Source organism: Pyrus communis, chromosome 14 (genome assembly GCF_963583255.1).
Source record: "Pyrus communis chromosome 14, drPyrComm1.1, whole genome shotgun sequence".
NCBI classification, from domain to species: Eukaryota; Viridiplantae; Streptophyta; class Magnoliopsida; order Rosales; family Rosaceae; genus Pyrus; species Pyrus communis.
The window spans coordinates 17,334,688-17,361,799 of record NC_084816.1 but is presented as its reverse complement, the minus strand read 5'-3'; the positions used below and the strand labels follow the sequence as shown (position 1 = coordinate 17,361,799).

General features: G+C 37.9%; 4 protein-coding genes across 6 annotated transcripts; 1 reads left to right on the top strand and 3 right to left on the bottom strand.

The window, feature by feature from the left end:
• Window positions 1-5,090: 5,090 nt before the first annotated feature.
• Window positions 5,091-5,501, bottom strand: LOC137714477 (uncharacterized). Its single transcript, XM_068453683.1, has one exon. The coding sequence runs from the start codon at window positions 5,499-5,501 to the stop codon at window positions 5,091-5,093; it is 411 nt and encodes a 136-aa protein (XP_068309784.1).
• Window positions 5,502-7,991: 2,490 nt separating this feature from the next.
• LOC137714998 (uncharacterized) lies at window positions 7,992-10,944 on the top strand. Of its 3 annotated transcripts, none has more exons than XM_068454192.1 (2): window positions 7,992-8,320; window positions 9,484-10,944. In XM_068454192.1, the coding sequence occupies exon 2, from the start codon at window positions 9,509-9,511 to the stop codon at window positions 10,736-10,738; it is 1,230 nt and encodes a 409-aa protein (XP_068310293.1). In that variant the 5' UTR covers window positions 7,992-8,320; window positions 9,484-9,508; the 3' UTR covers window positions 10,739-10,944. The 3 variants fall into 3 exon arrangements, with proteins under 3 accessions (XP_068310293.1, XP_068310294.1, XP_068310295.1); XM_068454193.1 differs by lacking the exon at window positions 7,992-8,320 and adding an exon at window positions 8,356-8,687; XM_068454194.1 differs by lacking the exon at window positions 7,992-8,320 and adding an exon at window positions 8,695-8,900.
• A 461-nt stretch (window positions 10,945-11,405) lies between these two features.
• Window positions 11,406-16,120, bottom strand: LOC137714996 (protein TORNADO 1-like). The gene is made up of 3 exons (XM_068454191.1): window positions 14,459-16,120; window positions 13,115-14,361; window positions 11,406-12,894 (listed from the first exon to the last, which is right to left on the bottom strand). The coding sequence occupies exons 1-3, from the start codon at window positions 15,960-15,962 to the stop codon at window positions 11,509-11,511; spliced, it is 4,137 nt and encodes a 1,378-aa protein (XP_068310292.1). The 5' UTR covers window positions 15,963-16,120; the 3' UTR covers window positions 11,406-11,508.
• Window positions 16,121-17,225: 1,105 nt separating this feature from the next.
• LOC137715320 (heterogeneous nuclear ribonucleoprotein 1-like) lies at window positions 17,226-20,943 on the bottom strand. Its single transcript, XM_068454603.1, has 5 exons — window positions 20,521-20,943; window positions 20,264-20,385; window positions 19,806-20,034; window positions 18,328-19,522; window positions 17,226-17,808 (listed from the first exon to the last, which is right to left on the bottom strand). The coding sequence occupies exons 3-5, from the start codon at window positions 20,025-20,027 to the stop codon at window positions 17,795-17,797; spliced, it is 1,431 nt and encodes a 476-aa protein (XP_068310704.1). The 5' UTR covers window positions 20,028-20,034; window positions 20,264-20,385; window positions 20,521-20,943; the 3' UTR covers window positions 17,226-17,794.
• Window positions 20,944-27,112: the final 6,169 nt, after the last annotated feature.

Below are 27,112 nucleotides of genomic sequence, written 5' to 3'. Positions count from 1 at the left end.
GTTAGGTCGGTAGCATATTTTTCTTCCTTGTCCTTGTCCTTTCAAAACCACCCCCCTGCCGCCGCCAGGGGGGGGGTTTAGATCTTTTAGTTATTAAGCCTTTTATGCACAAAGACAGTTATTATTTGGAGTGAATAGTAAAGACAATTTCATTGCTCGTGCCCTTCAATTACCTTTGCCTTCCACTAACAGGTGGAGATGCTCTTAGAGCTACTTAATAATTGATCATATATATATATGCTACGTACCTTAATGATTCAATATTGAAAACTCATAAATTTCTCGTAGACACACAAAAAACTAAAATTAGTGTTCTTTTCCTAGAAGCGATATGGTTTTACAAATAAGTCTTTTGTAACACGATGATTGACTAATAATACAGTGGGAGGAGAAAGGATAAGCACTTATGATTTTCCTTCCTCTCCTTTGCCGTTTCTATTTTCTTTTTAGTATATTGTAGTGATAAAACTCCCTTTTGTGAAGACTTAGTCTTTGTCTATACTGTTCTTAAATTTGAGTCCTATTATAAATAGGCAAAAGTTAGAGAGATAACCTTTGCTAGGTATAGGTGCGAAGCAGGTGCAATGTATCACATTGTTTAGTTTTGTAACTATAACACAAAATGATTGTAGGTAAAGAGAGGAAGGGACGGATATTGATATTATTACTTTCACTTCTTTTCTTTGTTATGTGTTGTGATCACACACGGAGTGCTTTTTACATAGAGCAACATTTGTGAAGAACCAAAAAAAGGAAATGATTGCATTTTTGAAAAACATCATACAACAACAATTACACTACTATTCTCAAGTCTTCCTCACTTTAGCTAAAGTATGTGGGCATTCATTCTCACAACTTTTACAACACTCCCGCTTGGATGTCCACATATCAATATTAGCTGCCTCGTTAAAACCTTGCTTGGAAAAAGTGCAGTGGGAAAAAACCATAACAAAGGAAAAAGAGTGCAACTTTGCTTGGATTGTTGATATAGTGTTAAGTATGATTATGTTGCCTTGTTAAAACCTTGATAGGAAAAAACCAGTGGGAAAAATCCTAGTTAAAGGAAAAAGAGTACAACAGGCATGTATCATGGATGCTCCCCTTGATTCCGCATTCTTCAAATTTAACTGATTGATAAGCCGACATAATCCGATACCATGCACTTTGGTAGAGATTTGGTGAATAGGTTTGCCAAATTTTCATTGGAACGGATTTGTCTGACTTCAATAACTTTAGCCTTCTGAAGCTCATGTGCACTGAAAAACTTTGGAGATATGTGTTTAGCCTTATTGCCCATGATGAATCCTTCCTTCATTTGGGTAACACAGACAACATTATCTTCATGAATGCCTGTTGGAGTGTCTGTCTTTGAATGTAGATTACATGAATTCTGGATGTGGTGGATCATTGATATTAACCAAGAACATTCACGACTGGCTTTATGTATAGCAGGTATTTTCGAGTGATTGGAAGATGTAGCAATTAACGTTTCCTTTGTTGAGCGCCATAAGATCGCCATATCTCTATTAGTGAACACATATCCAATTTGTGAGCAGGTTTTATGTGGATCGAAGAGAAAACCATCATCTGCATATCCAACAAGGTTATGGTCGTTTGTGGACTTTCTTTGAGTAGAAAAGACCCATTTCTGTTGTCCCACGAAGGTATCGTAAAACATCTTTGATTCCCTTCCAATGACAAATTGTTGGAGCAGAGCTATATCTTACTAACAAGTTGGCTGAAAAAGCTATATTTGGTTTAGTACATTATGCTAAATACAATAAAGCACCTATTGCACTTAAATATGGTACTTCTGGACCAAGGACCATTTCATCATCTTCATTTTGACGAAATAGATCTTTCTTAATGTTAGGAGAACGAACGACCATTGGCGTGCTGAGTGGATAAGCCTTGTCCATGCCAAATCACTTCTGGATTTTTTCAATGTAAGCTGATTGATGAACCAAAATTCCATTAGCATAATACTCAATTTGTAAGCCGAGACAATATTTTGTTTTCCCAAGGTATTTCATTTCAAATATTTAGCAGTTTTATTGAGCTCTTCAGGGGTTCTAACTAAGTTCATATCATCAACATATATTGCTACTATAGCAAATCCAAAATTCGATTTCTTAATGAACACACAAGGGTAAATGACATTGTTGGTATATCCTTCTTTGATCAAATACTCACTGAAACGATTATACCATATTTTTCTAGATTGATTCAGCCCATATAATGATCTCCTTAATTTGATTGAGAGCATACCTCGAGGTTTGTTAGTCGTTTCAGGTAATTTAAGTCCTTCTGGGACCTTCATATAAATGTCAGTGTCTAATTCTCCATATAGATAGGCGGTGATGCCATCCATAAGTCGTATGTCAAATTTTTCTGAAACCACCAAATTTATAAGTAACGGAATGTAATTGTGTCTATTACATGAGAATATGTCTCCTCATAATCAATTCTAGGTCTTTGTGAAAAACCTTGTTCAACGAGTTGTGCTTTATATCTTGCCATCTCGTTTTTCTCATTTTTCTTTCTTGTGAATACCTATTTGTAACCGATGGGGTTTACACTTGGTAAGGTTTGGACTACCGGTCCAAAAGCACTTCGCCTTTTCAAGGAATTTAATTCTGTCTGGATTGTATATTTCCACTTAGGCCAATCTTGTCTCTGTTTGCATTCATCAATAGAGCGGGACTCAATATCATTGCTTAATATGATTTCAGTGGCTACTGCGAATACGAACATGACGTCGATTATTATTTCATTTTGATCTCACAATTCGTTAGTACATGCATAATTTATGGAGGTTTCTTTGCTTTCATGTACTTCTGTCTTTTCAGGGACATGTGTCTAATCAAGGACATTTTTTTTTTCTAGAAGTATAGAATCATGAATTGTTGATTCATCATTCATTTTCTTTTCCTGAATGGATTTATTTGGATTCAGTTGTGCCCTCATCTTTCTCTTTTGAGGGGCTGAATCTTTTGAACCTGGGGGTCTACCACGCTTCAAGCGTGCACCGAATGAATCATTTGCTGCCACTTTATTTTGTCTAACAAGGACATCAATTCTTGCAGGCGCATTTGCAGCTGGTATATGTGATTTTGTCACTTTTGTAGCATCATTAAATGCATTTGGCATTTGATTAGCAATACTTTGAAGATGAACGATCATTTTCACTTCATTTTCACATTAAGTGCTTCATGGATCAAAATGAGATAAGGTGGGTGCAACCCATGTCAGTTCTTGTCGTTATTCTGGAACGCTATTTTCTCCCACTAATGATGGGAAGACTGTCTCATCAAAGTCACAATCCGCAAACGAGTTGTAAAAATATCACCTGTCAAAGTTAAGGGTTCCAAATATCTAATGATAGATGTTGAATCAAAACCCACATAAATTCCCAATCTGCGCTGATATCTCATTTTAGTGTGTTGTGGCAGTGTAACAGGCACATAAACAGCACAACCAAAAACTCATAAATGTGAAATGTTTGGCTGATGCCCAAACATGAGTTGTACTAAGGAGTATTGGTGGTTGGCTATAGGTCTCAATCAAACCAATGATGCATCATGTAAGATGGCAAGTCCCTATGCAGACACTGGTAATTTTGTTTTCATGAGCAGTGTGCGAGCTATTAATTGAAACAACTTGATAAATGCTTCTGCTAAACCATTTTAAGTATGAACATGAGAGATATGGTGTTCAACATCAATGCTTAGTGTCATGCAATAATCATTAAAGGTTTGAGACGTAAATTCACCAGCATTATCAAGTTGGGTAAACATCAATGCTTAGTGCTCGCAACTTAATTATCTGAGCAAGAAATCTCGCAAAAGCTACATTTCGAGTAGACAAGAGGAAAACATGTAACCATCAGGTAGATGCATAAACCAAAACTATAAAATATCGAAATGGTCCACAAGGTGGTTGAATAGGCCCACAAATATCCCCTTGAATTCTTTGAAAAAAAATGATGGGGATTCAACATCAATCTTTAATTGTGATGGTTTAATTACCAACTTCCCTTGAGAACAAGCCTTGCAAGGGTTACATTTGATATAGCAACATGTCTGCTTAATAATGGATGTCCATTAGAGTTGTTAATGATTCTACGTATCATGGTGGATCCTGGATGACCCAGACGGTCATGCCAAATCATGTAAATGTTTGTATCAATGAACTTCTAGTTCATGACAATATGTACTTCAATTGTCTTTATGTATGTATAATACAATCCACTCAATAAACCACACAATTTCTCCAGTGTACGCTTCTGGGTACCATTAGAAGTAATGCATAGATACTCCACATCTTCTGCACTTTTTGTTTCAATATGGTATCCATTTAAATGTATGTCTTTAAAACTCAACAAATTTCGAGTAGATCGAGTAGATACAATGTATTTTGTATGGACAATATTGTTCCATTTAGTATGATCTGGGCTTTTCCTGAGCCTTCAATTACATTTGATTGGCCTGATATTGTTGTTACCTTTATTTCGTAAACATCAAGCTTGAAATTTTTTTTTGATCTCAAAGTATTGTATGCGTGGTTGCGTTGTCTGCAAGACAAATATCTCTGCCATTGCTCTTGTTTTGAGAATAACCATAGTTTTTATCCATACTCTCTAAGTAAGGGAATCATAGTTAAAAACAATTTATTCATAACAAAAGAAAGTTGAAATGTGAGCTTTAAACTACAAGTTCAGATAATAAGAGTACATCAAACAAAAATGATTCAATTGGACCGATACATTTCATTCCCTCTTTCCACAATGAAGTCTGAGACATCCAGGTGGGTTGTGTTCAATTGCCCTGATAAATTGAACACCGGATCATTTATATTCATTGGTTTAGCTAGGTCAATGAAATTGGTTTTGACACCCTTCTTTGGGGTACGACAAGTATACATCCAGTGCCCATTGCCACCACATCTATGTCAGTCTCCTTTAAGATTTCTAGGAGTGTTATTCATACGAGCTTTACCTTGTGATGGTTTACATTTTTGAAGCTCGGGCCTGAATTATGCCTTGGACCCTGGTTGTAAAACTCGACACCATTATTCTTGCCTTTCTCGTTCTACCGGCCTCGCCTATGGCCACATCCTTGTTTGTAATTATTGCCACGAGAGGATGTAGTGTTCACTTCAAGGGAAACAACATTCACTTCTGGGAATGACGCCGATCCAGTGGGTCGGGACTGATGATTTTTCATCAAGAGCTCATTGTTTTGTTCAGCCACAAGGAGCACCGATATCAGCTGACTGTACTCAGTAAAGCCTCGCTCTCTATACTGCTGCTGCATGACCACGTTGGAGGCATGAAAGGTGTTGAAAGTCTTTTCCAGCATATCTTCCTTAGTGATGGTCTCCCCACAAAGCTTCATCTGGGATCTAATTATGAACATTGCAGAGTTGTACTCAACAATCGACTTGAAATCTTGGATCCTCATGTGTGTCCATTCATAATGAGCCATTTGGAGAATTACCATTGGATCCTCATGAAATGTGTAAAAACTTGCAATAATATGTATTATGGAGGAATGTAGTGTTAGAACTTTTGGTTCTTACAAATTTTTCATTTTGATCTTCAGACCAAAATGATAAGCACTCGAAACTTCAGGCTCGATATTTACATAATTAATGAGGAAGACAATTGTACCGAACCACTCTCATTGAAACAATATAGCGTATGATGAGCGATTATACCGCACCACTCAAGCAGCAGGAAAATTTAAATATGTAGGGCAGGGTGGGCGATTATACCACACCACCTAAAATTGCAATAAAATTAAATCTGCAGTTCAAGATGGGTGATTGTACCGCACCATCTTTGATCGTAGTAAAATTAAAATAAATAAACATTGGGTTAGTCATCAAGAGCTACACCAAACAAGAAATCAAAAATATATGTAATTGTTATATTGAGAATTATGAGACGGCATGGTGCTAGCAAATCTTGGCAAGGTACATCAAGCAGGTGAAGCAGAGGAGGAAGAAGAACAATAAGATCCTTGGAGGAAGAATTTTTCAAAAGTGAAGGGAAATGAGAACTAGTTAGGGTTAGAAAGTCGTGTTGATAACATGTGATATTTTTTTTTGAACGAGATAATGTGTTATAGATATGCAAAAGTTTGAGAGATAACCTTTACTAGGGACATGAGCGAAGCGTGTGCAATGTATCACACTGTTTAGTTTCGTAACTATAACACAAAATGATTGCAGGTAAAGAGAGGAAGGGAGGGATATTGATATTATTGCTTTCACTTCTTTTATTTGATGTGTGTTGTGATCACACACAGAGTGCTCTTTATATAGAGCCACATCCGTGAAGAACCCAAAAAAAGGAAATGATTGCCTTTTTGAAAAACATCATACAACAACAATTACACTACTATTCTCAAGTCTTCCTCACTTTTAGCTAAATCATATGGTCATTCATCCCCACAACTTTTACAACAAAACCACCATTATTTTTGTAATGTCATTTTTTCAATCCAATCATTTTCCCAAAACCCCTACTGAATCTTTATAATTTTCTCTGAGTTTTTTCACCTTGCTTATAAAGTTGGATCATTGGTGACCGACCTCAAGATCCACCCACTACTATACGATTGTTTCTTAAATCGTGTGATTGAGTTGATGGCGTTGTTGATTCAATTTGGCTTTCCCTTTTTTTTTTTTTTTTTTTTTTTTTTTTTTAACAAACAATATTATCAATACTAAGAGGAAGATGTGGGTGTAGCCTTATAACGGGCTAGCAATAATGTGGTTCAACTTCGTCTTTGACGATAATCAAACCTAAGACCTCTCACTTATAAGTGAAAAAAAATACTAGTAGACCGCAGTACAAAGTGGCTTGACTCAGATTGTTTTAGTAGTGTATTTGGGGTTTAGGTTGTTTTGAGTAGCCTTGGTAAGAGAATGTGAAGAAATTAAAATCTAACATTTAAAAAGTACGAAATTTCTTATTCTGCGGAACACTATAAATTTCTCCATCTAATTGAATGAGATTTTTTAAGAGATAAATCTCTATTTTCTCGAGTTAACCACAAGAAAAAGATTAATTACGTAAATTTCAAACTAAATTTTTTCTTAATAATCAGTTTTAGCTTTGCTCTCACTTTCAGAAAACTAAAGCATAAGTATTTTTACTATTATTTTAATTTTCTAAAAAATAACTATCTCGATTTCATATATAAATAAATATAAAATATTTGAAAAAGACCTTCCGTCGTCAAAAGGAAAATACTTGCATCTTCGGGATCTGATGCAACACAGCTCCTCAATACCACAGGAGAATTTTTTAACAAAAAGATTCATAGACTGATGGTTACGTATCATTTTCAGCTTGGAAGAGAGTGGAGGGGCAAAACAAAACGGAAGTGGAAAGCGTCGGCAATGAAGCAGGAACACCAACAAGCGCGCACTCATATCTTCTCTGATTGGTCTGCCTTTCCCCAACGCGTGGGACGGTGTTTCTGCATACCCCATCCCTCTGGATAAAAAAAAACAACATTAAAATCTCTCTAGTGCCCAATGGCAAAAATACCTTAAAAGGAAAATAATACTCAAAGGGATATTATATTTGAAATACTACCTACCTTCACAAAACACAGAGTAGCACATAACGTATTAACAATATATATAAAGTGAAACTAAAAAAATATATCATTTGTTCACTTATGTTATTACACACGTTATATCCACTTATGTTCTCAATATATGAAAAATTTCTCCTTAGTTGGATTTTCTCGTTCTATATTGTTGGTTTTATTTTTTATACTATAACATTTCAAAATTATTTACTTTTTTGTTTAACATTACAAAATGGGACTAAAAGGAAATTATGACACATGTTAGACCGACTTATGTTCTGAGAACATAGAAAAATCTCTCATTAGTTGGATTTTCTCATACTACTTTGTTGGTTTCATTTCTCATACTAATATACTGTACAATAATCTATTTTCTAATTTATCATTACAAAAGGAAAATAAGAGCCGAAAAGGTAAAATGCGAACTTTCAAATGAGAAGATTGTATTTATGTTGTTATATATGCTCATGGAGTACAAAACTTCATAAGCTTTCCAACAAGCTTCAACCCACACCCGAATTTCTCTAGATTATTATCCTTACCAATATTCCTTCTTTGTCCTTCAGAAAGTTTGGTTCTATAGCAGCAGCAGCAACAGTATAATCTCGATTGATGAACTGATTGTATTTGGGTCTTGGACGGATCTTCAATTGGGGCCACAGATTTCAAATTTTCAAGCAAATCGCTTTGACTTTGGAGCTAAAGAGCCAAAGGTGATGGGAAAAAAGAGCAAACCCATCTCAGATTTTTCTTTATTTTATTGTTGCTCTTTTGGGAACTCTCTGTCATTTTTTTGGTTCGTTTTATGTGACTTTTTTGAGGATTCAAAGGTCGAATTTTGTTTTTGGAATTCTTTGGCACGATCTTGGTTGCTGTGCTTACCTTTCCCTGTTTTGCTCCTTGGATTCGTTGGTAGAATATAATCTATCTGTGTAGAAAAGTAGGTAGCTTTATTGGACTGTGCAAATATCTTTGCATTAGTGTGAAAGGGTTTGCTTCTTATTAAGTTTGGAGGAGCTTACTGGAAAAGTGCTTTTCTGGGGTTTCTGGCTTGTTTTGGTTTATGTGAAGGATTTCAAGGTAAGATTTTCTGGATTTTGAGCTTTGTTCAAGTGGTTTTTGTTCTTCGAATTACAAGAAATTTTTGTTTAGTTTTATATCTTGCATTATTGGGCTTGCTTTTTTTTATGTTTTGGGTTGTGGGTTTTGGAGGAGCTTACCGGAAAAGTGCTTTTTTGGGGGGTTTTGGCTTCTGGGTTTTGCCTGTTTTTGGCTTAAGTGACGGATTTCAAGGTAAGGGTTTCTGGGTTTTGAGCTTGTTCGTGTGTGTTTTGATCTTCGAATTACAAGAAATATTTGTTTAATTTTATATTTTGCTGAAGTTACAGGTTTGTGTACTCTCAGTTTCTTGTGTTGCTTATTTTGGTTTGGGGAGGTTTAGGGATTGAGCGGTCCTTATGAAAGTTCCTTCGATGAATGTTTGGCTTCTAAATTCTATGTTTTTGAGAATTGGTGTTTGTTGCTGGACATGCTAGGATTTAGTTATATTTGGGGGTCTCGTTTTAAGCATCATAGAACGTTACAATTTGTATTCAACTGACGCCTTGAATTTTGACTAAAACATTATGAGTTTCTAATTTATGCTGTAATGACGCCTTGGATTAACTTGAACTGTACGAAGTTCTAATGTATTCCGTAAGGTGTTCTATTTCGAATTGGCTTTATATGTTTTTAGTATAAAATTGTTCAGTTTAGTTAAATGATAAATATCTGAGCTGAGTCTTTGGAATTAACTGGGTGGTACTTTCCAATTTTAGACCTTTAATTTTGGAGCGACTCGAGTTTTCTCAGAAAGATCTTTGTTGTGCTTTGCCAGGTTAACTTCCTAGGTGTTTATTAGCATGGATTCTCCTCAATCTGTTGTGTCTCCATTCAAAAGCTCTGTTGCCGAGCCTGAGAAGCAGTTCATTTGTACCAATGGGCCTGTATCCAATGGAACTGATGCCAATATAGATAGTAACTCAGAGAACTTCATTGGTGTTCTCGAGGTTTATGTTCATCAGGCTAGGGACATCCAGAACATCTGCATATACCACAAGCAAGATGTCTATGCTAAGCTATGCCTGACGAGTGATCCTGAAAAACCAGTCTCCACCAAGACCATTAACGGTGGTGGTAGAAATCCAGTCTTCAATGACAATGTCCAGCTCAATGTTCGGACTGTTGATTCCTCCCTCAAATGCGAGATTTGGATGCTGAGCAGGGTCAAGAATTATCTTGAAGATCAGTTGCTGGGGTTTTCTTTGGTGCCTTTGTCAGAGGTCCTCGTTAAGAATGGGAAGTTAGAGAAAGAGTTCTCTCTTTCTTCAAATGATCTGTTTCATTCCCCATCAGGGTTTGTCCAGTTGTCCCTCTCATACACTGGAGATCTGCCAGAAGTAATGTCCCTGGCCTCAAATCCTATTGTGCAGGACTCGGAGATAGCTGAGTCATGTGAATTAGATAGGTTAGAGTTCCCAGATCCGAACATTGACAATGAAGACCAGAGGATGGTTTCAGAGTACATTAAGATCCCATGTTCTGAGTTTGAGTCTCAAAGCTCTGAGTTTGTCACGGCTGACACTGAAACTCAGCCTAGTTCCAAAGTGGGTGTTCATGCTGTAGAAAGCTTGTCGACTGCTACTATTGAGTCCGCTCATGTTTGGAAGCTTGATTCTCCCCCAAGCAGCCTGTCAACTAATGGTGAATCATCTGCGTCGGGTCATACAAGCTCAGAGTCATATGATGCTCCATCAGCTTTGAAATCTCCAAATCACGAACAAGTTTCAGCTTCGGAAGAGAAGAAAGTGGATAAAGATGGTGAGATTAATTCATCTGATGCGGTGCCGAGTGATACATTTGAGAAGCCTACTGTCACAGTCACCGTTCCAGAGCATACGGCGGTGCAGCAGGATTTTGTAGACATGTACATGAAAAGCATGCAGCAATTCACTGAATCTTTGGCGAAAATGAAGCTTCCGTTGGACCTTGAATCACCAACCAGTTCAGGAAACTCGAGCACTGTTCAGAAAATAGAGACACCAAAGAGCAGTGGTTCCCGTGTGTTTTACGGTAGTAGGGCGTTCTTCTGATCTTTCGTTTCACTTGTTCGGAGGGAAAAAAAACAGGTGACTCTAGATTTTAGATTCCTCGTACTGATGTATAATAATGCTCTATGTATTGTGTTGTTTCCCTTTGTATGTTGAGCTGCTTTAGATGACACGAGAATCTTGACGTACTGGTTACAAGCTTTTGTTCTATCACCAACCTTGTATTAGTAACTTCTGTTACATCTTTCCTCTTTGTATCTACTTTTAATTTTACCTTAATTATTGTGATATCGAATTCCGTCTAACTACGTGTTAATCATGTTTATAAACATGAGTTATGCTGTGTGATTAAGCTCAAAATTTTGAAAGGTGGCCAAAAGAATACAATTTGGTTAATCTTCCATTAAATCAGTCATCTCCTTTACAAGTTGAAGTTTTTGTGCCCTTTGAAATTTAGGTGAAATCATAGGCTCTAATTATGATAGCGAAGGTAAAGTAGAATTCAATTACGTAATTAGTGTAATCTCTCTGACAACTGCTAATGTTAGTGAGACATATTTCAAAAATCAAAGTATAGAAAAAATCCCTCGCGGTTATCAATCGTCAATATCAGGTGCAATAATAGTTGGTTCCCGTCCTGAATTTCGTATCCTTCACGATGGTGCTTCGAGCGTTTTTAACTGTGAGCTTATATCGAAATTCTGGCATATAAACTTAGCAGCAGAAGCAAATGCTGCAAATAAAGGGAAATTTAGATGCATAATATCGAAAAATATGCATTACAACATCAAAGGAAATTTAGATGCATAATTTCAAAGTGGCACTTCAATTATTTCATGTGCTCTGAGGTTAATATGCCTCCTGCAGATCCATGCAATCTGACCATCGTCTCTGTACCGCACTCTCCACAAACCAAACTTCTCGGCAATATCCTTTCCAGTTGAGCATTTCCGGTCCCTCAGGAAATCCAGAACCCACTGTTGTGCTGTTCTCTGATCTTGCTGGATGTCTCTTGAGCTTTCTGCAGCCTTACTTCTGTTCCTTCCCTGCCCAATTGCTGCAGCTCCCACTGCGCCAGCAGCAACTGCCCCTGCGGCTCCATAAAGGAGGGAAGAATCAGCCAGGTGAGCGACTTCCCTGCTCAAATCTGGTATCATTTCTCCCATGCCAGCGGCTAGATGTGCTCCTATCTTGAGAGCAAATGTAAGCAGTTTCATGAACTTTGTGGTGTACGGTGCCAAAGACTTCACGGTCCTGTTGTCAACCTGCATCAGTTCGCACCCCATTTGATCTTCAACAACATGCATTTCTCGTCGAAATTCACATAACATGTGCAGTCGAATAGCATTCATGCCGGGAACCATGTTGGTGATCAATCTCCTCGAGTAGTTTTCTGTTCTAACAAAGTAGAACATATTCGGCACTTTCCTCTCTTCAATTTGGACATTGTATGTCACAAGGTAATTCACTTTGCGATGAAGCTCCGCAAGGAGTCTGTGCTCGTAATATCTCAGCCCTTGGATCTCTTGCTTCAAGTCTCTGATTTCTTGCTCAATGATCTTCAGCCTCTGCAAAACCGCTTCAACCCCCTTGGCAATTCCACCGAAGGTTGGATCAACTTTGTCAGGCTCGTCACTTGTGGATAATGTGTTCTCCGGGTCGCTCTCAGGTGGGATTTGCAGTTCCTGAGCAAGGTTGTATAGGTCATGATATCTCCGATGGAGCACTTCACGGAAGTCATCATCTGATAGGAGGTCTCGGGCCAGATCAAAACCAGGTCCTAGAATTTGTCTTCCGGAGTCCGAGATTGGATCCCAGGTATGCTGGTAATCATACATGCTGTCTGCAGGAACAGAAAGTAATGCCTGTTTTAATTGTTGCAACGGCACAAATTGCGTCTTCCTGTATCTTGGAGGAGTGAGATTTTGCACGCATTCTGGCCGTATGACATTTTCAGTCAAGGTGATACCGTTACAGAGGCTATGAATTGCTGGAATTATAAGCTGCTGGATAACCCTCAGGGTTTCTGTCAGGTTCTTGGTGGAGCATGCGAGGATATCGATGTAGTAACCCAGCTGTCCTCCCAGTTCTACTCTGATATAGATTCCATTGATAGTTATCGAGATCAGGTACTTCTCAAGGCTGTAAGTCGCTCCATGTTGGTTCTTCAAGGCCATGATTCTGTTATGCAGATGCACCTGGGTTCACAAGCATACAAAGTTTGATAAGAACAGATACAACCAAGGGTAACTTGATGAATGTTCAGCACATTGTAACCGTGGAATCGCTAGTCACAAGGTACATTAACTGGTACTGGTTTTTATTGAGTAACGTGACTCATAAATCCAAAATAGTTTGAAGACAAAACTAAACAAGAATCGAAGAGCAAGTTAAAACAAGGATTAGGGAAATTCTTGCCTGTAATCGAGGAAAGAAGCCAGGTGTGAGGAACATGTGGCTGGAATCATCGCATTCAAGATGCCTCCCGGCATAAAGGGACTCCGGTCTGCTTAACTGCCATCGTTGTGGCTTTCCTCTTCCTTCTTCAAGAATGGAGGGGATCAACAGCAAAGAATTACGATCTGAAGGGTCTTGTTCGTAACATAGTTCCAGTTTAAGCATCATTCTCACAAGATCAGTTGCGTCCAAGTTCTCAAATACCTTCGTACCCACTCCAGGAATTGGACTCTGCAAGCTTCCTCTTAGAATCTTCTCCAAATCTTTCTTGCTGATGAATCCATTGTTCTCATTTGAGCTTCGACTTCTTAAATCTAGTCTTATTAGTTGGCCAAGCACCTCGCCGCAGAACCACTCACAATCTAAGATCAGAAACCCGAGCTCATCAAAATAAATTACCTCTCCTATGTGGTGAAGGCAAGTAGCAACAACCCGCCTCCTCATTTCCACCTTCTCTTTGTTATCATGTCTTGATCGGACTCTTAATGATGGAACCTTAACTTGGCATAGCTCGTTGAACTCCTTCCACTGCATCGCTGGCTTGTTGTAGTTCTCTGATCTCCAATCTGATAATATTTGTGTCAGATCATTGCAGAGCTGATAGATTCTTGGGACTCTTTGGAGAACTGTCTTGCTTGTCTTTAGAAGGTGATGAGTGAGCTTACTCACTGATGCCGATGATCTTGCATCAATTGTGAACACTGTTGGATAGAAGTCAACAAATCCCTGGAACTTGTCTCGCAATTTTTGAATCGAGTTCACTGCAACCTGTAAGTTTTGTGACGGTTGATTGATTTTGTCATAGTGCGTGAGTACAACCGTGACATTTGGTAGCATGCATTGCTGCACTGCTCTTCTAGAGTTTGAGACTATGAACCTGAGCCAGTACTGGAGGTCCTCTTCTATCTCCATCGAGTTTTTCGGTTCTCTGTTGTTCGTTTTCCTGAATAAACTGGATACGATGACAAAGAATGACGCACTGCCATGCCCCGGGAACATGAGATCATGGAGAGAATAGAATTCATGCTGACCAGCAAGATTCCATATTGAAATCCTTGTGCTGTCATCATCTTTGAAAGTCTTAATCTTCATTCCAACTGTTCGAACAGCTTGCTCAACCGGGTTCACTAAAGATCGTACTTGGTCCACATACGGAACCTTTGAAGAGGAGACACTCTGCAATATGGAATTGCACAATGTAGTCTTACCTGAAATCGAAACCCGAATTTTTTTATGAGATAAAATACACTTGAGCGAATACAACTTTATAAAATAGTTGATAAACTTTTTAACTTTCACAATTACCTGCATATTCTTGCCCGCAGAAGAACACTCTACAACTTTTTGGTACTGTAAGTGGCATGTCTTTAAGCAAATCCATTTCCGGTTCAGGCTTCCCATTCTGCCCGAGTCTTTGATAGACCCCATCCGTCTTTCCTGAATTCTGCAGCGGCGTTCTTGCAAGATCAATATTTTCAAGCCAAGGATTTACCTGCAATGTCTCCATGATTGCCTGCAGAACCTGCTCTCCTTGAACGCCTTTGCAGCCCTGTAACGATAAGTGTCTCAAGCTGGCATTCTTCTCCAAGCTTTTGAAGAGTTTAACAAAATCATCGGGCCTTAAACTCTCATCATCGTATATACCTAACCGCGTCAAACTTTCATTAGTTGTCAGCATCTGTAAAATTGCTGCAAGCCCCTCCCTTCCAATCTTGGTTCTTCCACCTCCAAGTGTTACCGATTTTAAAGTAATGTTTGCTTGATATTGCAAGGCAGAGAACCTGCTCAAAGGGCAGAGTAAATGCTCAACTCCGATACCTCCAAACGCGTTCCCATCTAAACACAAGCACTCCAAGCTCTGGTTCTTGAAGAGTCCAGCTGCTACATACACAACCCCCTTATCTTTCAGCCAAGTTTTAGACAAGTTTACCTCTTTGAGGGTCTGGTTCTGTTCCAAAACCCACCGAAACTCCTTAGCCCACCTTGATTTCAACCGCACTCCAGTAAGGTCGAGGGACTTAACCGTTGAGTTCCACCCGAGAGCACAGGCAACCCTGCAAGCGCCCGAAAGGTCGAGCCTGTAAATCCTAAGCGTGCTGTTTTCGGGTAGAAACTCAACCACCTTCGAGCTTCTCTCTCCGTTTTCTCCACTCCAAACATGGACTTCCATAGACCTATTCCTTGCTAAAACTGCAGAAATAAGTGGAGTTGCAGTGATCGAATTCGAGTCAAATATTGTCAACACCTTCAGTGTTGAGTTCACTTCAATCATCTTCGAGAGCTCCTCTGCGCCTTTCGACCCAATAGAGTCTTCCCATATCTGCAACTCCTCCAAGCTCTCATTGACCTTAAGCGCAGAAGCAAGAAACCCGGCTCCAGCAAACCCGATACCTGATTCCGAAAACATAATCTCTTTGATCACTCTATTCCTCTTCACGATCTCACACAACTCTGCCAAGCATTGTTTGTCAAATCTGTTTCTCCGAAACCCAACTTGCCTGATGCTCGAACTACTCTCAAGCAACGCCGAAAGATGGCGAAGCTGCTGCACGTCCCACTGAACCTGGTGAAACTCCAAGTTCATCAGAAGTTGGTTGGTTTTGGATGTTGCTAAAGCTGTGAGGAAGTGGGAGAAGAAAGAGAGGCTGTCGTTCGAAACGTTGATGTTGACGGAGTTTTCGGTTTCCTGGAAGCCGAAGGAAGAGGGTTGAGAGAGGTAGAAGGAGATGTTGTGGAGGCTGAGGCTTTCGGATTTGATGGCATCCAGAAGCCATTGGAGATCCTTGAGATTGTTCTGGCTCGTTTCCATTGCTAAACGAAACAAAAGGTCCAAAGATTTGTTTTGTGAAATTGTGATGATAATATCAGGATCAAGATCATATCAGTGACACTTTTGATAAATTGGTCGGTAAAATAATAAGAATTTGTAGTTAATTAATTGGCAAACCGCGTATTCTTTCGGTGTAAAAGTCCAGCTTTTGGCTTTTTATGGTTCATATATTCTCAACTTCCATCTTAAGGTATGCAGCCTTTAAGCCACATTGTTGCAAAAGGAACAATATGAACATTTCTCTCCTTGTTTTGCACTCACTTTATTTCATTGGCACGGGATGCCACCGTAGCGGTATGCTTCTTTTCCATCTACGGAGGTCAAGTATGGTGTATATGATTGGACTTGATTGGATAACTTATTAGGTCCGTAGAAATGCAAACTAACTTCTAAATTTTGTCCAAGTTGAAGTTAGAAGGTGATTTAGTCATGAAGGAAACTAGGCACCACATTATGTCCCTTCCAGTCCTACCATTTTGTGGGATTTGAAAGGGATACATTTCTTTCATGACTAATCCATATAATTTGATCCTAGACACTAAACGTAACACGAGCCTTGTAAACCACATAACATGTGATTGTATACACCGCAAGATCGATGCACTACGCTCCACTGATATGTTGATCAAAACAGTTTATACAATTATTTTTTGTTACATTAGATGATTTCGAACTCTGAACCTAACTTAGTCACACATTATCTTACCGACTTCACCACTAGGCTAACCCCAGTCATCAGTCTATACACTTTAGTGTGAAAAGTCTAGGCTGATCACTGGCCGCTTCAAGCATAGAACAGAGGAAAAAGACAGGTTTTGAGGGTAAAAACAAATGGAGTAGTACACTTTATTGACATTTTGAGCTGTGAGCACTGAGCAATGCTCCTTTTCCTTCTTTTCCCATTGAAAAGAACAAGGGAATCCTATAAAGCACAAGAAAATGATGGTTGAGTGTGGGGGGACAAATAAAAATCTCCACATGGGATTTCCAATCATTGGGACTCTACCGTTTAGTTTGAATTATGATCATCAGGGCGAGAGCAATTTTCATGAAATGAATTAACCGTCAACATAGCATCACAGCTCAATAATGCGTTATCATGTGAAGGAAAACTCACACATGAGAATGCATTGTTGAACCAAAATGCCACGTGACAATGAACTCGTTTCAATGCCGCATGAGTGCAAATGTACTAATATAGAAGAAGCAGAAAATAGCACGGGAAGAAAGAAAAGAAAACAATTGAACTTAAAAACAATGAATCTAAATGTTAAACTTATTGATTGGGGTTTCCCCAGTTGGGAGTCCTATTGTTTCACACGAGTAAATCAGAAACCTCACATACAATCTGAGAGAAAAACCAAATCCCAGAAAAAATATAACCACCAGCAACTTTGCCAGGCTTACAGAAACGAAATGAAAGGGGAAGAAAAAAACACGAAAGTTAAAAAATCAATTGCTCTATCTCTTTCGACAGACTAACGCTGGCTCGTCCCACTGGAGATGGAAGGTGCATTAATTGAAACCGTCTTCCTGAGTGTATATCCCGCGATCTGATGCTACACCTCAATCGAATTTTAAGAAAGGAACCTAAATTTTCGAGGAAAAAAAGCAAATCCCAAACCTTGACACAAATTTCCATGTAACTGCTTTCTCTCTGAATATGTATACTTCCAAATCAAGAAACCTCGTTAGAACTATATGATCAGTTTCCTTACAAGCTGAAAATCTTAATAAGGGAGACGTATAATATTCACAATCCTTCAATGCTTGACTGGTTTCGCTTCACCTCTTCATACCAAACAAATCACCTAAGCAGCAATTCCTGAAGTACATATTTATCCAGCAAAAAAGAGCAGAAAAAAATAAAGTGAATTCGATGAAATAACATTTAACTGTCACTCTGTCAGCATATAACTAATTTGACAAGTAAAAAGAGAAGCATTCGAAATTCTTTATATCTGTTACATATAATTTAGTTAACTTCAACGTGCATGACTTCTAGTTAATGAAAAGTCGATTAACACCATCCACGTCAACTTTCAACAATTTAGGTTGGGCTGCTGGAATGTTATCTCTTACATACATGAATGTGAACATAAAGTATGTCGTGGAATCAATGTTATTAGTATGATTGTAGAAAAGGAGGTGGTAGTTTTTCTATGTTGTGTTTAAACATGCATAACTTTCATATGAATTATTCGCAATTGAGAAAGATATATCTTCAAATCAAGAATAAAAATAACTGAGCCATGGTATGCAGTCAAATCTTTCATATTCCAGAAAAGAGTTGTTCATTTGGAATTAATCCGTTCTCTTAATTCAGTTTTAAGGAGATAGTTACCTCTATTTGGTTGTCTACTGGTAACATTGTAACCTCCAATATAGCCACCAGAACTTTTGGCTGTGACGTCTGCAGGTAAATCGCCCAGCCCATAACCAAATGTGCTAGAACCATCTAGATCAGGACTGCTAGAGCGCCAAGTTGAGTCGCCATAAACTGAACCGTTCTGGTACAAGTCCCTATAAGACCCCTCATAACCAACAGTTGATCCAGGAAATGATGATGTTGGGGCTACACAAGTGTCACCGTTTCTTCCATATCCTCCCCCTCCCAATCCAAAGCTGCTACTTCCACTTCCATAACCATTAGCACTATTATAGCCTGAAGCAATGCCTCTACTTTCAGTTGTAAAAGAATTAGCGCCCCAATTTGAGCCATTATTTCCAATCGCAACTTCAAAACCTCCATTTGAAGAGGTCAAGTAAGCCCCGGTACTGGCAGGGTTCGAGTTATTGTTGATGCCGTTGTTTCCCCAGACATTCCGAATAGTTGTGTTTAATACAGGACTGCTTCTCCCATTACCCACATTATATCCAATAGGGGTATTATACCTGTTTGAATTGCCACTATAAAAGGGGCTCAACATTCGTGCATATCCTAGACTACTGCCAAAGTTGGAATTACCACCATACGTTGGTCTCAACCCTGGCTCCAGATTCATACCTAATCCATATCCAGAAGGGCCAAATGGAGACAACCCGCTACGACCACTAGAGATTGGACTGAACCTGGTGTCCATACTAATGCCAAAACCTCCAATCGGGCTCATATTATAACTTTGAGCATAGCTGTTGAGGAAACTATTGGTCCTACCTGGACTATAGTTGTGTCCTATCATAGGGCTCCGGCTGGGCCCTGGGGATAGCCCTTTAGGGACTGCCCTCTTGACCTCAACCATCTTACCATTGAGTTCATGAAATGTTTTATGCAGAACTCTGTCAACAGCCTCCTCCGAGTCATACGTAATAAATCCGAAGCCTCTTGGCCTTTGTGTGTTGTGATCATACATCACTACAACATCAGTGACTGTGCCAAATTGATCAAAGTACTTCTTAAAGTCACTCTCGGTGACTGTGGACGCTAAACCTCCAACAAAAATCTTTTTTGTACGTCCAGGACTGGGGGAACCATTGACAACCCCAGTTCTGTTTAAAATGTGCTGATCCTCCTTAGGAACAGCCTTCTTTGCTTCCACCTAAAATTGGAAACAACAAACTTTACAAAACTATTGGTGCCATCCTAAATTTGCGTGTTGCAGACTCAAAATAACTAAATGCAATTTGAATTGATTGATTCAATCTGGCGAGAATACAGAAACGCAAACTAAAAGGTTTTTTGTTTTGTTAACCCTAAGTGTAAACTAAGTCTATGAGAATATGATCCCTTCTAAAAATACAAGTCTATAGGATATATTGCAGCACTGCAACTAAAAATCTATAGCAGAATTGACATAAAGATCGATTAGATGCGTTACTCACTGTGCGGCAATCGATCATGTGCTTATCCATAACTACTCTTTCTGCAACAGCAGGATCCGCAAAGACAACAAACCCAAAACCACGAGCACGACCGGTTACACGATCCCTCATGATCACAGCCTCCACCACCTCTCCATACTTCCTGAAATATTCCTTGAGCCGTTCCTCATCTGTGTCCCAGGAAATCCCACCAATGAAGAGCTTCCCATGATCTGGCTCCATCTTTTTTCTGCAACAAAACATCGCAAATCCAACAACCCAATTCAATTCAACTGAAAAAACACTTAGGAATATATGTAATTCAATCTGAATTGAAATTCTGCCAAAGAAACTTCATAATTCAATAGTTAAAGGCAAACTTTTCATCGGGATTACATTAATAAATCCGAAAAGACTCCGATATTCAATCGAAAAATAGAAACAAAGAGATCAAAATGTGGATAAGCACAAGACATTACCTTGTCCAAAATTCAGACAGAACCCAGATAGTGCTCTGACTGAAACAACAATTAGGAAACGTCAAATCCAATCTTGTAACCTCCGATCTTCATGAACCAATCAGAACAACAAAGCGGATGTCCTAAACAAACAAAAAAACCCATCAAATAAAAAAATTGAGCAGAATTGTGGATCAGAAAATCAGAGAGACCCAACAATTCAAATAGCAAGATCAACCAAAAGAAAAAAAATAAAATAAAAAGCTTAGAAATTTTACCATTTGAGGAGGACCCAGATGAGAAAAAAGATGAAAGCTAAGATCTAAGGAGTGGGATTGGAATATATGTAATGAAAAAAACAGAGGAGGATGTGGTGCTCATCCTCTCTATTTCTCTCTTTTGCTATTCTATGTTTCGTGGCTATCCCACTTCCTGTTTTATAAGTATATTTAAATTTAAATCTAATTTATAAAAAAGAAATGGGGAATTTGGAGGACTTTTTATATAAATAGACTGACAATCCACTGGTTTAAGAATATTTGGAGGAGCCAAAGGAGGATGATGACAGTGGATGTTTCTTTTGCTCGAAGAAATTAAAAACAAAACACAAACTAAAAGTTTCTCGATTTCCTTTCGAAGCAACATGTTGCATTGTTGTACTACTCACCACACGCTCTTACTACAAATTACAGACAATTCAAATACAGTTGCTTGACTTCTAAGTTCTTCTTTTGGGAAAAACGTGTGATATTCATTTACGAGAAGAATGAATAAGTTACGGATTTGGTGCATTTATGCGGGCTTCGGTAAAATTTTTGTTTGAAATTTCAACTCGGTCAAAGTAAAAAAAGAGTGTCATGCACTCAATTTTACAAGTTATGATCATCCTGAAATAATATATCATCAATTAAATTATGAATACCTTGAACCAAATCAATTCATTTTCCACCCATAGTTCAAACCATGCAACCCCTAAGTTTTTCCAAAATTATTTTGTCCATCTTAATTCTTAGATTGGATTGCAAACTTGCATGGAAGCACCAAACTAACATTAGACATTTGCATTTTGGTGCCTTTAAAACATGCTCGTGTAATACAAGTTATAATTAAATTTAAGGTTTTGGGATTATAATGTGTATATGTTTGACAAGATTGCCAGTGTAAATTAAAATAAAAGCAAAAGACAAAAAGTACAACCAAAATACAATTCGGGTTAAGATTTCTATGGGATCTCAAACTGCTAAATTAAGTAATGTGGGCACTTTATGAGATTTATGGAGTTCTTAAAATAATCCACATATCCAAAAATTACCACGCAACAACAAGAAGTTTGATTATCACTGCATAAAGTATTTGATTGTTTTCAGAATTAGTTTACATCATTTTCCAAAACTAACTTTAATTATCGACACTCTAATTAGAATCATGAACGTGAGAACTACCAACCACCAAATCTCCATGTGACACTAATTCAATGAAGTTTTGCAGGTATATATCCATCTCTCAAAATTTCTTAATATAGTACCCAAGGTCGTGATGTATTTATTGGTTTATAGAACGGCGATATTATAATTTATACTCTAATTAATAAGCCACATTATATTAGTCATCATTAGTAATTAGATATTCAAAGTACGTTGAATTTAAGACATTTTACTTATAAGCAGCAATAAATATCACTAGTCGCTTTGCATTATGATCACATTATTACGAGACTGTAAATGCTGATTAGTCGCCTTCTATAATGATGAGGTGCTGTTGTAATACTCGCAACTTCTCAAACAGCCGACCCTAATAAAGAAAACATATGCAAACATGAATACTGTGGAGGTTGCACCCATCGTTATAAGCTTTAGAAAGTTTCAAGAATGTCATTTTTTTGGGGTAAGAAAATGTCGTTTTCAAGTTATAGATCAAGGGAAGCTTGGAAATGTCCTTTACTTGTGGCCAATTTGTTCCTTTTCTTTTGTTTAATACTCGATAGAAGGCCTATTAATTTGTTCGTTTGTGAGTTATAGTACATGGAGGGATATATAGGACCACATGCATTCCATGTCTCCTGTGATTCTAAAAAAAAGAGAGATAAGAGCCAAAAACATTTGTTTATTTATGCATGGAGTGGACGAAAGGATAAGAGTCGATGTGACCACACAGAAGATCAGCCTCACGATCGATATCAAAAACTGAAAATCCATGAAATTGCTTACAAATAGAAGGGTGGCATTTACATGAAGGGTAAATAAAACGTACTTACGAAAAGAATTGAAACCATATGGTAACAAAACTATATTGTCGCCCATTAAAATCATCTATCTGAACTTACCTATCGTGGTTACTAGTATTTTATCTCCCTCCTTATATGACCCAACATGTGAGAAGCAGATAAAGAAAAAGGTCCATAAGTTCGGTTCCAATTTGTTTGCTAGATCCTAAGAGACGTATGTATTATTGATTTTGTCTTACTATTATGTCGTTACAATTTTGAAGAAATGTTTCAAGCTAAAAAGCATATAGACATAAAAAAATACTTTTGAAATTATTTAAATTAGTATTAAAGATAAATAATTAAATGAAAACCAAGTATCGATGTTTGTTGACCTAAAAGATAAAAACAGCAGCAGCTTACCCCAACCAAATATATGAATAAACTAACCTAAACCTCACACATAAATATATTGGACTTACCCAAATAGTGAATAAATATTTCAATAGTTTTAGTGACAAATAAATTAAGAATTCAATTTCGACTTTTCCAACATAGTGCCAGTAGAAAGCAATATGTTTTTGGAAATTTCCATATGTTTGTTTCTTTCACAGAAGATATTCCGGCAATGTAGTTCACGTAATTACATATAATTTAATTGTCACTTAGTACTATGGACAAGTGGTATTCTTCAGTTGTAAGTGAGAAGTCTTAGATTCTATTCTCATCAAAGACGAATTTGAATCACTTGCTAACCTATTATGAGGCTTAATCCACTTCCCTGCTTTGTATATAAAATAATTGACAAATATGATTTAATTCCAAAAAAATGAAAAAAAATATTATAATTCTTTCCTTTTTCTGGTCATATTGTTTTGGGGTTAGAGCTTTGATATAGAGTAATTTAAATTTGAATTACAAAAAAATGAAGAAAAAAAAATTATAATCCTTTCCTTTTTCCGATCATATTGTTTTGGGGTTAAAGCTTTGATATAGAGTAATTTAAATTTAAATTACAAAAATGAAAAAATTTTGTAAATTTTGTTTACAAGTTTAGTCTCCCTAACATTACTCCTCTGTATATATATAGGAGTAATGATAGGTAAACTAAATTTGTAGACAAAATTTACAAAATGATATGTCACCAATAGAAATGAGCACATTTTAAATCATAATTAACTCTAATTCTCTTGGGTGTTGTGACTTATTTTAATCTGATAGGAGAGAGATGGGCGACACAGAGAGAGATATGTTTGTAGGGTTGTGTAAAGGATGTGTTATTCCCCTACGCAATGCCTTTATTTATAGTAATAGGGGAGGAATAATCCTTCTCCTCTAAGGAATACAAGTTCTAATAAGGAAGAATAACTAGAATTAAATCTAATCTAGGATTTACACAATCACGCTTAAATACAAAGTTTATAACATTCCACCTTGAGTGTGTAAATACTCAAGTAGATTAGGCATCATGTAGAGTTAAGGAAGTCGACTCGTCGACACTGATTCTGGGAACATGCTAGTCTCAAAGTAAAGTAGGAACTTGCATATGGAACTAAGTCTCACAAAAAACTCTATGGAGTCTCACAAAAAACTCTATGGCTATGGTAAAACCCAAGTAGGAACAAAACCCATAGTCTAAGGAAAATAAGTGAGAAAATGCAAAGTCAAACGAAACATCTACTAGACATCATCAGGGATATGATCAACCCAAAGTGTGTGCCTCGTCAAAACCTCGTTAGGTAGCAAAAACCCAGTTGGAAAAATGCTCCTAATCGTAGGGAAAAAAAAGTACATTAAGATCAAGCAAATATACTTCAAGATACTCCCCCTGAGTTTGACATAATTCCAAAGAGAGCTAAGTATGTTACAACTCAGAAAGTTTACGCATACCAATTCCTTGAACAAGCTTATGAAGCGTTGCATTGCCAGATTATCTTATGAACAGATTTGCATGACTTCAATCTTCTTATGCTCTTTCTGTTGATGTGAGAAGAAGAACTTCAGCATAATGTGCTTGATGTTGTCTCCCTTGATGTAACCCTTCTTAAGTTGTTTAATGCATGCTACGTTATCTTCATAGATCATCGTAGGGACATCAACGACGGGGTAAAGATCGCAGGAGCTTCGAATATGGCCTACAAATACTCTCAACCAAAGCATTCCCAAGTTGTTTCATGTAAGGAAAGAATCTCAGCATGGTTAGACGAAGTGGCAACTAAGGTCTATTTAGTTGACCTCCAAGAGATTACGGTGCCTCTAACAGTAAAGACATAACTCGTTCGAAAATACGCCTTGTGTAGATCATATAAGTATCTTGTGTCAACATAACTAACAAGGCAAGAATCGACTCAAGATAAGGGGGTGTAACATCACTCAAGGATCCGTATGGATAAAGCAAGTCCAGATCCATTGCACCCTTAAGGTAATGGAAGATGTCGCCAGTCCAGTGTTTGTGTGTTAGTGCATTATTGTATCTTGCCAAAAGATTAATAGCAAAAGAGATGTCGGGTATAGTGCATTAAGCTAAGTACAATAAAGCACCTATTGCACTTAGATAAGGAACTTCAGGCTCTAAAATATCTTTATCATCCTTCTTCAGACAGAAAGGATCTCATTTTGCATCTAGCGATTGAACGACCATAGGCATACTCGAAGGCTTCGCTTTATCCTCGTTAAAGCGACGCAACACTTTCTGGGTGTAGTTTGATTGATGTACTAAGATTCCATCCGAATGGTGCTCTATCTCAAGATCGAGATAATATCGAGTCTTTCTTAGATCTTTCACCTCAAATTCTGACTTTAAGTGCGCGACAGTTCTCTTGAACTTTTCAGGAGTTTCGATGAGGTTTATGTAGTCGATATAAACTGCAACAATTCTAAAATCGGAATATGACTTTTTAATTCACACGCAAGGGCATAGTTTGTTGTTCACATATCCCTGACTAGTTAAATATTCATTCAATGATTATACCACATTCTTCCAGATTTCTTTAAACTGTAGAGTGAACACCTCAGCCGAATTGAGAACGTGTTTCAAAGTTTAGGAATATTTGATCTAGTCAATGTAAGTCCTTCAGGAACTTTCATATAAATTTCCGTATCAAGATCTTATAGAGATATGCAGTTACTACGTTCATCAACTGCATACTCAATTTTTTCGAAAACTACCAAACTGATAAGGTAGCGAAAAGTAGTCACATTCATAACGGGTGAATAAGTTGTGTCATAGTCATCTCGAAGCGTAGTGAGAAGCCTTTCGCAATAAGATGAGCTTTGTAACGCACAATTTCGTTCTTCTCATTACGCTTCCGTACGAAAACCCATTTGTAGCCAACATGCTTCACATGTAGAGGAGTAAGAGCTACAGGTCCAAACACTTTATGTTTGTGAATCGAGTTTGACTTGGATTGCTTGTTTTCAATTTGACCAATTAGTTTTACATGGACATTCATCAACGGAACAGGGTTCAATGTCATCGCTCAACATGATCTCAGTAGCTACTGCATATGCTAATGCATCGTCGATGATCATCTTATTTCTACACCAAACATCATCCAAGGTAGCATAGTGGACCGAAATCTCATGATTCTCGGGAGGTGGATTCATCTCTTCAAGGACATTTCCGTACTCTAGAATTTCCTCATGAGTTTGATAGAATGAATAGGCGGCGGTCGGATTCATGATAGGCTTAGTAGAAGCTTTTACCGTGGGTTTCCTTTTCTGAATGTGTGAATCCTTTGAACCAAGGTCTGCCACACTTTTGTGTAAGGGCAGAGGATTGGCTAGCAGCTAATGTATGTGGATTGGCCAGAGTGGCGTCCCAAGCCTCCAGGAAGGAAGTCCATCATACATTTGCTACATTCATCTTTGCAGGGACATTCGTAGCTGGAATATGTGATTTTGTCACTCACGCTAGATCTGTGAAAGCATCTAGCATGCTCTGAGCTATGCTTTGAAGATTTAATGTGCGTTGCACTTCAGTTTCAAACTGAGCAGTACGAAGTCAAAGTGGGAGTTATCCACAATAATTCGCGTTGTTATTCAAGAACATTGACTTTCTTATCTCCCCCTAATGACGGGAAAAATGTCTCATAGAAGTGACAATCCGCAAAACAAGCGGTAAACAAATCACCTGTCAAAGGTTCTAAGTAACGAATAATTAAAGGAGAATCATATCTGACATAGATTCTGATATTTTGCTAAGGCCCCATTTTTTTATGTAAGGGCTGCGAAATCAACACATAAACCATATAACCAAAAATGTGCAGTCCGGTAACCAACTGAAAGGCGTTATATGGTTAGGTTGCAATAGGCCTCAGGCGGACCAATATAGCTACGTGGAATATTACATGGCCCTAACCAGCAACCGGGAACTTGGTATGTATGACGAACAATCAAGTAATCATTTGTAAGCACTTAATGAATGCCTCTGCCAGGCCGTTTTGGGTGTGAACATGGGGTACTAGATGTTCAACTTCAACCCCAACAGACATGCAATAATCATAAAAAGTTTTCAATGTGAATTCTCCAGCATTATCCAATCAAATAGATTTGATCAACGTAAGCAAACAGTTTAGAGAATGTAACGTTCCTTGTGGATAACAAGCACGCATGTGACCAACGTGTGGAAGCATTAACCAAAACCATAAAATATCTAAATGGTCTGC

Coding starts and splice junctions, on each gene's coding strand:
- LOC137714477 (XM_068453683.1), bottom strand. CDS start 5,501: ATGGTAATTCTCCAAATGGCTCATTATGAATGGACACACATGAGGATC.
- LOC137714998 (XM_068454192.1), top strand. CDS start 9,509: ATGGATTCTCCTCAATCTGTTGTGTCTCCATTCAAAAGCTCTGTTGCC.
- LOC137714996 (XM_068454191.1), bottom strand. CDS start 15,962: ATGGAAACGAGCCAGAACAATCTCAAGGATCTCCAATGGCTTCTGGAT. Junction 14,362..14,458: donor CTGCGGGCAAGAATATGCAG/GTAATTGTGAAA, acceptor TTTCGATTTCAG/GTAAGACTACATTGTGCAAT. Junction 12,895..13,114: donor GCTTCTTTCCTCGATTACAG/GCAAGAATTTCC, acceptor TTGTGAACCCAG/GTGCATCTGCATAACAGAAT.
- LOC137715320 (XM_068454603.1), bottom strand. CDS start 20,027: ATGGAGCCAGATCATGGGAAGCTCTTCATTGGTGGGATTTCCTGGGAC. Junction 19,523..19,805: donor ACATGATCGATTGCCGCACA/GTGAGTAACGCA, acceptor TTCCAATTTTAG/GTGGAAGCAAAGAAGGCTGT.